At 35.9% G+C, this 13,303-nt stretch overlaps 1 protein-coding gene across 1 annotated transcript in view; it reads left to right on the top strand.

The window, feature by feature from the left end:
- The window catches only part of Cbl (E3 ubiquitin-protein ligase CBL), a 301,944-nt gene that overhangs the window by 201,612 nt on the left and 87,029 nt on the right, over window positions 1-13,303 (top strand). Inside the window, exon 2 of the mRNA XM_069841617.1 lies at window positions 12,620-12,766. Within this exon, the coding sequence (XP_069697718.1) occupies window positions 12,620-12,766 (147 nt within the window). The remainder of the gene's footprint in view (window positions 1-12,619; window positions 12,767-13,303) is intronic.

The following is a 13,303-nucleotide window of genomic DNA, read 5'->3' as shown; positions in this document are numbered from 1 at the left end:
GATATTAGCATTCTTCAGGCATAGAGTCGATTTGCATCCTATTGAGCAAATGTTACAAACCCACAGGAAGGCACTATCTGCAGATACATTTTGAACTATACTAACGTCTTCGTCACGAAGCTGTAACGGGTTACTGGTTCTAACCAGTGTGGTTTGTGATATTCGTACGGCCGACAGTTACAGTTGGATCCTGGTGGTGCTCTGGTTTTCGTCAGTCTAAGGAGATGACACCTGCGGGACAGGAAGTGTCTGACTCAGAATCACATATTTGCACCGATTGAACGGTGAACCAGGTGGTGCGGCGCCTGAATGGGCTCCGTGTGAGTAGTAAAAATAGCCGTCTGGGTCGGGGGGGAGAGGGGTTGGCGCGTGGGCTGCCTTCTCAATGGAACCGCAGTGTTCACTCTCTCGCACAGGCGCCGCACGTGATGGATGGATCGATAACAATTGCAGGACATGACCGAATAATACAAGGGTTTCACTCTTTGCTGCCCTTGTTCTGAGCGCACAGAAACATAGCGAACAGGTTTATAAAACCCGAGACATGCGTCTCTCCCCTGATTATCCTGTTTTTTGTTTTTTTATTTTCTCATACCTTATTTCTTATTGTGTTCATTAGTTATTTCCCTAATATTAAAAAGTTCGGTATTTTCTCTCCTCTTGCTCCTATGGTGTCTTATCTTTATTTTCTTCATTTTCTTGTTTGTGTTTTTTATTGGCTGTATTTATAATCGCCTGACTGCATCGTCCTATAGCGACTACTTAATGTTTTTAACTACAATTAAATACCGAGTCATAATTTTGTTTTTACTAACATTTCTGATATTAACCTGGCTATACCTTTGGATTAACGGTTAAGAACCGCAAACACTGTGTTGCCCCCTTCCATTACCGGTGTTTGATACTTGTGTAAAAGACAAACAAATCACTTTACTAGGTATTGGAGGGAAGAAAAGTAGTGCATCCATTTACGTAAACTAGGAACTCTTACGATTTTCAGTTTTATAATTTTCATTATGATTTTATTTACTCAAAATACAGTACAGTATTAACAGTAAGTGTTTTTACTCACTAACTGAACTATCCAGGCGAACGTATTCATTATGCAATGTATAGTATATTGTTTACAGCATATTAACATACAATATGGATAGTGAATTTAAATGGAAAAATAATCAAAATCTGGATATTTCAACAAATTGTTGAAAAAGATTGCCGTTCATTTCTATACGGGCTTCAGTTCTTTTGTGTGCCCAGCATAATATATTCTGAATTTGAATGAATTGTTTCTGGAATGTAATTCTTTAATTCTTCTATTGTTGTAGGATGTTTAACGCAACTGTTTTTCAGTAACCCCAAAAGAAATAATGCAAAGCATTAGTCGACATGGGGGGCATAATCCTGTGCCTCTTGAAATAATTCTGTATTTACTGTATAACAGAGTACCTTTCTTACATACTGTAAATCCAGTCTTCACTTCTGCCCGATTCGGACAAATAAATTTACTCAGATTCCTATCTACTGTCCGTCCAAGTAGTTACGTCGCAGGGTCGTAGAAAGGGGGGAAATCACGTGACAGTTACTTAACGCGGCCCTTTTATTTAAATTATTTTAAACAGTTGTATAATATTACGTAGACGCCCAATTCCTGAGAGCAAATTTTTTCAGAAAAGAGCTAAGACTGCCCAGCCACTAGCCTTTACAGAGGAGCCAATAGAAACGGTGGTGGAAACCGGGATGCGACGTAACTAAACTGACACACAGTACCTGTGCGAAAATATGATTACCTAAATAATGGATGCGCTTTATTCACTGGAAAATACTACTATATTTCTTGAACGTACTATACTCACTCACTCGGTATACTGCGACCGTAAGACGACTTAGACTGCATATGCGGACTTGATTCTGTGTGCAGGACGGATGGAAGTTTACTAGTAGAAGGGATGGGAGTGAAGTACATTAAAAACTCACGTACAATAAAAATTGAAGTAAAAATAAAATGATGTCCCTGTACATTACATGAACATTATAATACAGATTAACATGGTTTATCATACACGTTTATAGCTTCGAAAAATGTAGATAATTTTACACAAGAACTACAATCTCTGACAGTATTTGGCAATACAGTGAAAACTCGATAAGTCGGACTTCACTGATTCGGAGTTCGCGATAATTCGGACATCTCTTTTTTTTTTTACGCGACATTTGGAGATTCCACTCATTGAAGGTAGAAGTAAATGGAAAGAATGAAATGTGATATTGATAATACATTCAAAATTATCCAACATAAGATTCATTTAGTTAAATCAATTCAATTTGTGGACTGTAATCCGAACTATCACAACTTTTATTTTTCCATAAAAGAAATGCGTCATGATGTATGTACGAGTACATAAAGAACAGGAGCGTAAATAGACGCAGATGAAACTTCTTTCTTTAAATCGAGTATGAATAATCCAAAGCTAGTATTTCCAGTGCAGTAATTAACTTGGACTAAATTTTTCGTGTTGCATAGGTTTGTAAAAGCTACTTGCAGTTCATTCATAGTTTTCTATCCATGGGCAGGTCTTTCACTGTAAATACAGCATTATCTAATTTCCCTATTTTCTGCCTTCCTCTTCGTCTTCGCATACGATCCATAATCTGTTTATTATCCGATATCTTCTTCTGCTCCGAACTTTTCTTCCGTTCATTATTTCTTCCAGTGCATCCTTCAGAAGACAGTTTCTTATTACAATTAGTAACCCAGACATTTATTTTTCTCTTTCTGATCAGTTTCAGCTTTATTCTTTCTTCATCCATTTTTCTTGCATAGCTTCGTTTATTATTCTGTTTGTCAATTTCACACTCTCCATTCTTCTCCATATCTACATTTCAAATGCTTCTACCAAAAACTCATCATGTCATGTTTGCTGTTTTTCTTGGGAAAGAGAAATGGGGTAGCTTCCCGTTGCTTTCCGTACACCTCACACACTTTCTCATCTTAAAAGATTCTAGGGGGCCCCAGCATAGAGATGAGGAGAGTGGATTTGATTAATTAGGCTCTCCGGACTTCACCGAAGTTCACCGCAAGGGTTAAATACCAGTTTTATCAGAATTTTTGGCCCGATCAAAGATAGGAAAATCTCAATTATGCTTTTGCCTCCCAGCACCGAACCAATAAAAGGTTCAAATTTTACTTACTAACTAACGTTGAGTGAGCTCATTGTCAAAGGTTTACAATTAATTTATTTGTAGGTAAACCATTAAAGGAAGGTTTTTAAGATTTAGTATTAAAAGGAGGGAGTCTCAATTTACCACTAATATAATATTTTAACAATCATGTTGCTTTTAAATGGAGGATGGTAATTGTAAAGGAAGCTTAGCTTTTAATAAAATGGAACGGACCTTTGGAAAGAGAACTAAGGATGAAACTAGTTAAGTGTTTTGTGTAGAGTGTGGCGTATGGGGCAGAGACATGGAGATACGACAAAGTGAAGAGGAACGACTAGAATCATTTGAAATTTGGATATGAAGAAGAATGGAGCGTGTGAAATGAACAAACAGAATAAGAAATGAAGCTGTACTAGAAAAAGTGGGTTGAAGAAAGAATAATGCTGAAACTTATCAGGAAGAGAAAAAGAATTGGCTGGGTCACTAGCTAAGAAGAAACTGCCTACTGAAGGATGCATTCGAAGGAATGGTGAACGGAAGAAAAGATCACGACAGAAGAAATCGGATGATAGATAACATTAAAATAGCCTGTATAGTTTGTATGCGGAGAGTATGAGGAACGGGGGAAATAGGGAAGATTAGGAAAACGCTGGGTTTACAGTGAAAAAAACCTGCCCTTGGGCAGAAAACTGTAAATAAAATATAAAATAAAATTATATTACATACATTTGTGAAAAATTAATTACATATGTCTACTTAAACCTTACATTTTATAAATTAAGTCACAAATATTAATTTTGGGTTATAGAGAGTTGTATTTTTATTTGGAAGTCAGATGATTTCATTTAGTCGTGTCTTTGGAGTAATGTGGTTAAAGAAATTAAATTATGAACGATAATAGTATTATATCCTGTGATTGAGGTTCTGGCTGTTATGTACATCTATTATCAGACAGTACATCTCACTTGACGATGGTATTGTGTCAGAAGAAAAACAATTGTTTGTATGCATTTGAAGTCTGACATAATGTAATATGTAGCTAGTTGGCGATGAATGAAATGGAGTGGGAAAGGAACTGGCCACCCTACCCCATTATCTCCTGGCTTAGTTGCCTCATAAGTGTGGCTTCTTGGTATCACGTGTGAGGTTCAGACCTGTCTTCGGACAATTTACTAAACAACAACAATAGTATTGTTCGTAACATAATAAAAGAACTGAATTGTTGCGAAACGCATAATATGAGAAAGTATGTGTCAGCGTGGTGCTTTCTTTGATTTCCTCATTTTATACTCTTTCTTCTACTTCAACATTTATCTCTACATTTACTCTGCTCTTTATCTTACCTTCCCTTTTCCCACGTTAGTTTTTTTCGCCCTTTCTCTCTCGTCCTCTTCTCTCCTGTTTTTTTTTTTTCGTTTCCTCATCTTTCCTTTCTCATCGGCCAACTCCTTGTCTTGAAAGAAGAATGCCGAGTCTAAAGACTTGAATTTCGCCCGGAAATGTAAATTTCTCACCTGCCATCTTCGTAATGTCCGTCTTCACTTCATGAGACTCTTGAACTAATGCTTTGAAATAGCTCCTGGCATCTATCTCTGTCTGATTTTCCTGGAATAATCATCGCAAAGTCTTGTTGGAATCATAAAGTATTCGGTAAAAATAGCTTGAGTTATAAGGAAAATAATCAGATTTGTAATGCGGTAGTTACCAAGCTTTTGCAAACTTGGTTAATGTATGTTCTAATAAACAAGATGAAGAGCGAAATTAGATAGGTAATGAAAGACATTTCAAATATTCCTTATAATTTTTATTCTCATTTTATTTAATATGGTGTCTGTTTGAATAGGATACGGTGCTGGATGCCTTTCATTTCTGGAATCACGAAGGCTTCCAATTCAGTGAGAATTTCTAACATTTCGTTTGTATTAAATGGCATGACATAATTTGGCGCATATGTTTACTCACTTCTTTTTCATTATCCTTTTTACCGTTACTACTACTATTATCTCCACCACCACTATCACCTGCTGTTCACTATTACTACCACCACCATTTTTGTGTGTAGCAGAGATTCTAGAAACGTGTGGCGTAGGTCACAACATAGTACGGAATACTGTATCATTGTTCTCCTACCATCACCTTTACAGTCTCATCTGTAGGAGCAGCAACAGCAGTGACTTTGCTACAAAAGCTAATGATTAGAGATGTGATTTTGTGGTAATTATTTTATCTAGATTTCGGTGATTATTTTATCGGTGAATATTTCGTGGATATACAGGGCCCGGCATTTTGTCCTGACGAGTTTTAACATGCTGTTGTAAAGGGACTATAAGGTTTAAAAATTAAAAAATAACAGTATGTAGCTTGAATAATGCAATTTATTGGAATGTCTTCATTTTTTGAAAATTACACATTTCAAGTGATCCCCTTGCTATCTTATGGCCTGTTTTAATCTTACACGAAAATTGTTCATGCCACTTTGCAATAAACCTGGGGTTTCGTTGATTTCTTGCACTTCAGCCTGTATCCTGTTCTTCAGATACTGGATAGAGTGTGATCTGGTTTGAAACACTCTTGCTTTGAGGGTGACAGTATGGTTTGCTGTTCCTGCTGCAGTCATAATAATTGGTCCCTATTTTTTCGAAGATGGAAATGAGAGAGCTGTTACGGTGAATGATGAACGGTATCGACAGGTGTTACAGACATTTAGAGGCGCTCTAAACAGGGATGACATGTGGTTTCAACAAGATGGGACTACGGCCCATACTGCAATAGACACACTGCGATTGTTGAGAAATTTCTTCCCAAGACGCATAATTTCTCGGTTTGGAGATATCAATTGGCCGGCTCGATCCCCAGACCTAACAGCTCCTGACTTCTTTTTGTGGGGACACATTCTATCCAGGATCTGAAGAACCGGTTACAGGCTGAAGGACAAGAAATCAACGAAACCACAGGTTTATTGCAAAATGTCATGAACAATTTTCGTGTAAAATTACAACAGGTCATAAGATACCAAGGGGATCACTTGAAATATATAATTTTCAAAAAATGAAGTCATTGTAATAAATTACATTTTTCAGACTTCATACTATGTTATTTTTTAATTTTTAAATCTTATAGTCCCTTTACATTTAGGAAGGCCGAGACGTAGATGGGAGGATAATATTAAATGGATTTGAGGGAGGTGGGGTATAATGATAGAGACTGGATTAATCTTGCACAGGATAGGGACCGCTGGCGGGCTTATGTGAGGGCGGCAATGAACCTTCGGGTTCCTTAAAGGCCATTTGTAAGTAAGTAAGTAAGTCCCTTTACAGCAGCATGTTGATTCTGTATTAAGGTTTGCGTTAAATTTTCATGAAAATGTCAGGATACGGCATACAACATTAATATGTTCAACATCATGTACAAACCCAGTTACTAATTTTAATTGTTACAAATTTCCTGATATTTTCAATATTATGAACATTAAATTACATAAATAAAAATGTTTCTTGAAAAATATGCTTACTTCTAATCATTGCTTAACACTAGTTCACACACATTTAGAAAAAGTATTGTAAAGTACTCTGACCAATCCATAAACTGGAGCGAGTTCAATCTGATTCCAAGCAGAAAATCTTGCACCGGTTTACAGCGCTTAACTGTCCTGCGTTTGAATATAAAGACAGAGAATAGTTACAACCTTTGAACCTGACAAACGAACTCGTCGATCAGTAAAACACAGTGCGATCCATATAAACCTGTATCGTACCATTATTAATGAGTTATAATTTTAGTTTTCTCTTTGAGAGCTACTCGTAGTAAAAACACTGTCTAGTATATACAGTCACGAAGCTCAATACATAGAAAATATGCATCCATAGATAGTTGCTAACCACTAGGATCGCTACTATCGCCTCATCACTGACAATGCGAAATAGTACCGGCACAGTCTATTGTTCCTAGTACCCTCACAACTCAAGCTTCGTGACTGTATATACTAGAGTGTAGTATAAACTTGAAATTAAATATTGTGATCTGTGTGGTTCTGGGAGAATTTATATTGATAGCTCTGGCACGATATTCGTCCATTGTTGATTGATATTGTTGGCTGTTACTGCAGAACGTATGAAGTGATTAGTTCGCCGTAATATCACAAACATGCAGTACTCATTTCGATAGCGTGTTTTTGTGCTGAAAACGTACTGGATGACAAATTCTTTGGTTAAAACACAACGGGAATTTCGAACAGAATTCGATGTGGAACAGTGATGTTCCAACCAAGCCAACAATTTTGTCGATAGTGAGAAAGCTGGGGTTGTAGCGAGAGTGGAAGACATAAGACTCAAATTGCCTTAAGCTTATGTGGACGATGTTCGAGAATGTTTACTGAGCTCAGCAAAGAAATCGTTGCGCCAATTAAGCCAGGAGACAGGCTACTCATATGACACATGGCAGCACAGAAATCGCACAGTGCAAGTATGTAGTTCAGAAATTGAAGGAACCAGACTTGCAAAAGCGAGTGCGTTATTGCCAAAACACTGTCAAAGTGAGTACTGCATGTTTGCAATATTATGCCGAACTAATCACTACACAGCGTTGCCAACTCTTGGTGTCTGAAAATCCGTAGATGGCTTCAAAAAATTCCGTAGATTGAGTGTAAAAATCCGGAGATTTTAAGGCTCTATTCATGCCGCTTTATTTCGGTAGAACTATCTAAATAGTTAAACTGACAAACTTAAAAAAAAAAAGTAATAACTGCCCTTCTTGCTCTTAGCAAGTAATTTATGATCATCTTCCCAACGTGAACTGTATTCCAGATTTTTCTCTTTTGATGACTCTTAATATAACTTTCCTCTTTTATCCTCCATACAAATTAGAATCTTTGTTTTTGGACATAATATTTACATAAATTATAATGAAGCACGGTAAGTAAAATTTACTACTACTACTACTACTACTACTACTACTACTACTGCTACTGTTACTACTGCTGCTGCTGCTGCTGCTCGCTCTTCTTTCGGCAGTCTGACTCTGGGCTAATCCAATCATTAACCTGCATCGTACCCGATTGCAGTGTTGCCACTGGCCGAAAATAAAATGTACCAGTTTGTACAGATTTTTTCTAATAATGTACCAAATTTGTTCTATAATGTGGCCAATTTTCTCGTGAAAACACCTGTACAAATTACAAATACAGAAAAAAAGAGCATGAATATATTGACATGGATAAGACCTATTAGTGTGTATAGTCTGCAAAACAATGGATGTAGCCTCCGACTCCGAGTTCCTTGATGAAGATTCTGGAACTGCAGATGAGGTGGACCCCTCTCCATTTTTTTCACCGTCTCGAACAGACAGTTGTTTGTCATTTGAATTAGTATTCCGTATTTTTTTTCATTACCTACATATCTGCAAATTAAATCGTAAGATATCATAATCGTAATTTGTCTCTTGCTTCTTAATAATAATAATAATAATAATAATAATAATCTTAATAATAGTAATAATGTATAATGTTTTATTTCATAAAATCAACATAAGTGTCCATATTTAATTTTTTAGAATTCACTTCGCAGATCTATCTCATCGAAGAGCAACAAGAAAGTGTTTTCCATTTTGAAATACAATACACATGAAGAGAAAATGCATTGTCGTCATTTTAGCAAATAAGCGCGTACAATTGCACAATAATAACCAGTTAAGTCCTGCTTTTTGCAACAGTGGCAGTTGTCGTAGTAATCTATGTCAACAATGCCCGATGGGTCAAGAGGTGAATGAAATAAAATAAAACTTCAATACAGTTTCTAATTATTTACATTCTCTGACCTTAAAGTCAGCTATAAATCTGATTGTCGGCTACCGATAAAAATCGTTATTTTTTCAATTCTATTAAAGCCAGTTACAATAATGTCTGCTTTCAAACAAAAAAATAGAACAAAGTACAGATTGTACCAAATAATTGAAAATTGCACCAAAAAAGTAGTTGTACGTATCAGGGTACAGATCACTTAAAATTGTACCAAAAGTGGCAACACTGTCCGATTGACGATTCCTCATTTCAATTCTCCACCTTAAGAATGTTCATTGTTGTTGTTATTGTCGTCTGTCGTAAAATAAGGTACAGTCCGCTGAAAAACTACTAAAATGGAATGCCAAAAGAGCATTATGCGTTTCTCACTTAAAAATTGAAATAAAATCTGTCTAAAAATCCGTAGATTCAGTTGAAAAATCCGTGTATGCGCAGATGCTCACAAAATTCCGTAGATCTACGGATAAATCCGTAGAGTTGGCAACGCTGTCACTACATACGTTCAGCAATAATAATATCCAATCGACAATGGACGACAATCGTCTCAGAGATATTATCGCCGCGCTCTCATGGTTAACATTCGGCAGGTCTTTAAGCGGCCTCGTGCATAACATTCGGCAGGTCTTTGAAATTTAATTGCATTATTGTTTTCAATTTCTTATGTCGCCGCTCCAATCACTCGCCTCAATTTCAATATTGCAACCAATAAGCTGCTTCCATTATTAAATGATACCTACTTGTCTAATCCACGTGGACTAAAACCGAGGTTGCAATGTCTTGTGCTGTGGACGAACATTAAGGTATGTGATTAAAAATTATTATTAAGAGTTAAGAATTTCAACGTACTCGTATATGGATAATAATAATAATAATAATAATAATAATAATAATAATAGCCATTTAACAATATAACAAACTAGTGCTTATTCTTATCGAGGAAGTAGACGTGACAACGTGACGCTTAGAGTGAAACCTACAAAGCAACAATCGGTCGGAAAAATTATGTTTTAAAAGAACACCGCACGTTATTGTATGATGCCGACATGTTAACCATGAGAGCCCGGCGATAATACCAATATAAATTCTGCCATAACCACAGAGATCATGATATTCAATTTCAAGTTTATGTTTACTCCCGAAGAGAAATTTAACTCGTTAAAATGGTAAAGGTTTACATGAATCGCCCTGTATCTTTATATGTCGAAAATCGTCTCTCACTATCAATGTTTGAGACAGTAAACCACAACACTCGAAGACATGTTGAATAAAACTGTTTGATCCTCGTCTGATTCAAAGAGCTTAAATTAGAACTAGGTATAACCGGTATGCAAACTCTTCGATCTCTGCAAAGACTTAGAAGAATCGTTGTTCACAGCTGAAGTAAAGCTTCAAAAGACAGCCAAATTCAATTTTTTATTTTATTTGAAAGAATTATCTGTTTTCGCTAGTTTTTAGTAGGAGGGGGACATGTTTTCAAGTATTAATTTCGTGATTATGAAGCTATTTCCGGAAATAGCCACGCGACATTTCGCGGCTAAATGCCATTCATTTTTTAGATTACCTTTTTTCTTTGTGAGATTTGTGTGTGTGTGTGTGTGTTTTTTTTTTTTTTTGCGAATACAGTCAACTTTTCAAACATTTCGCATATTTTGTTAATATCGAAACATCACACTTCTACTATTGAAGTTAGATATTAGCCTACTATATAGCCAAGACAGTCATCTCGTTTTTAAAATGCAAAAAGAGATGAGTTAGAAACTACTATAGCAAAGGCAGTTACTTGTTTTCAAAATGCAGAAAAAAATTAGATGTATAATGCATGCTGGGAGATGTAATTCTGTCGATCATAAAAAAACTAAATACGTACTGACATTCCCAAGTCTATATATTATGTTTAATATACTACGTCATGTTAAGCAAAATAATTGTAACAATTTCATGTCTAATGATCAGATTCTGAACTACAAGACACAAATCTAATATAAGAGTATTGGAACATAATACTACTCTATTTAATCACGAAAGAGGTAAAATATAGTGGATCTATGCTTCTTAATTACCTATGAAACTAAAGGATACTAGGTCTGCGTCTTGTTTCAGAAGACTATTGAGCGATTTATTGTTGAAAGACAGTTTTTAGACACCATTTCATTGAACTTTAAGTTCCGGTAAAATTAATAATAGTAAAATAATATTGAATTCTGATGTTATGATTTTTGTATCTTTACTTCAAAAGCTTCATTGTAAATTTTGTTGTACGATTATTGTAGTCTTTTGACTTCACCATTGCCATTCTATTGACTTCAGTGGATGAATAAACCTATGAACTATCCGGACTTGGAGTGATGTCTGCTGAACTCAAACTTTAATCCTTTCTTCCTATTCACTGGTTTATTTTCATTTTTATACTTATCCCTATCATTTATTCACACCAGGTATCAGTTTCTCTTCCATTGTGTCTTCATTTCTTGTTTTTTTTTTTATATGATCATGGCACTACAATATTTACGTGGTGTAGCTGTATAATATTAAATGAAGGTTGGTTTATTTTTTTATGTGCGTAATTTCTTGTACTCTTGTGTTCTTTCTGATATGTCATTTAAATTTGTTAATATATCTAGCTTAAGTTTAAATTTTGCTTTAATTGATATTTACCATTCACACTCCACTACTTACAGTACTTTAAATATCTATTCTACAAAAGGAAGCTAATTACTGAACTAAGAAAAACGAAACTATATTCAAGTCTAGCAAGGGAACTGTTTATGAGCTCATTTCGAAACCTCCTTTCAAATTGCAGATCACCACATCAGATTGATAAATATAAAAAAGTTAGCTGCTCATACTAACTGTGGGGGTAGTGAAAATTTACTTTGAATGTTGCGTTAAGAAACTGCGCTTACTTGAATGGGAAGAGTGGGGGCTAAGTAACCACTGTCTGTTCAAGGCTGGGGAAAACTAATTTTTTCAATAATTCTTTTATTCAAACTTTAATGTGACAGGCAACCTTAGTCATTCATCATCCGTGGCGCTACAGCCCGTGAAAGGCCTAGACCGACCAGCCGGCTGCTGGCCTCACGCCCACATGCCGAAGCAGAGGTGGACGATCATCCAACCAGAATGGAGGTATCGTGTGTTTAGCACGATGATCCCCCCAGCCGTTATAGCTGGCATTCGCAACCGGATTTCGCTACCTATCGTAGCTCCCCAAGTGCATCACGATGCTGGGTGGGCACCGGTCCCATACACTGGCCGAAATTTCATGAGAAAATTTCTTCCCCCACGAGGATTCGAACCAGCGCGAAGTCCTAGGCAGATGCCTTAGACCACTACGCCACGACGCGGGACACCTTAGTCATTATTAGAAGCTATTTGTTTGTATTTATCTATCTTTGGAGATTTGATAGTGTGCATTGTGAAGAAAATTTTTGAGATGAGCTCATTTACAGTTCCTTTGTAAATTACAGTCGTAATATAATAATAATAATAATAATAATAATAATAATAATAATAATAATAATAATAATAATAATAATAGTGGTAATAGCAGTGGTGTTGATAAGCGGGGGTTGGTTTTGTTCTGTAGAATGTGGTCTAATTATGCATTTTAAGTTTTCGACAATTGTTGCAAAATAACAAAAATAACACTTTAATGATTTTTTGCAGTACTCTGGTACCGTGGAAAATCTTCAGGCAGGTTCTGAACGAAGTTCATCCAATCAGCTCTGGGTTGGAGGCGATGGCGCTGAAGTCCACTATCGACCTCACGTGTAATGACTACATTTCCAACTTCGAGTTCGATGTTTTTACAAGGTACATCTTCTGTCAAGTTTTGCATTACGTCATTGTTGCATGCAATAATTGTATTTCTCATCTATGTAGTTTGTTTTAAAGAAAGTATAGCTCAGCGAATATTGGAATTTATATTTTATTTTTCTTCAAAAAGTAGCATATTCTTAGTTGAGAATAACTCCTCCCAATTCTGTTTGTCATCACCAGCTTTGCTACATGTTGCATTTCTTCGTGAAAAACTTCAAATCTGACTAGATTATTGTTTAATATAAGAAACATTATTTGACAACATTTTCTCTAATGATATGATCAATAACTGGTTTAAATGTAATATAATACATTTACTTCCACTCTGTATACTGACTCTGGAGTCCCGATCTTCCCCTGTAAATATTTTAGAACTTTTTTTTATTGTGTTTCCGACTATTCTGACTGTTATTATTTTAGCTGAGATATTTCCAAATATTGTGTGACGCCTTATTAATTTGATGTATCAGAAACGTGCAATACTAAGTTAAATAGGGAATTGTGCTATGACGTAGCATTGCCATGACAACG

The sequence above is a fragment of the Periplaneta americana genome, chromosome 12 (assembly GCF_040183065.1).
Source record: "Periplaneta americana isolate PAMFEO1 chromosome 12, P.americana_PAMFEO1_priV1, whole genome shotgun sequence".
NCBI lineage: Eukaryota > Metazoa > Arthropoda > Insecta > Blattodea > Blattidae > Periplaneta > Periplaneta americana.
The sequence above is the reverse complement of the archived record's forward strand: the minus strand, read 5'-3'. Positions and strand labels throughout refer to the sequence as shown.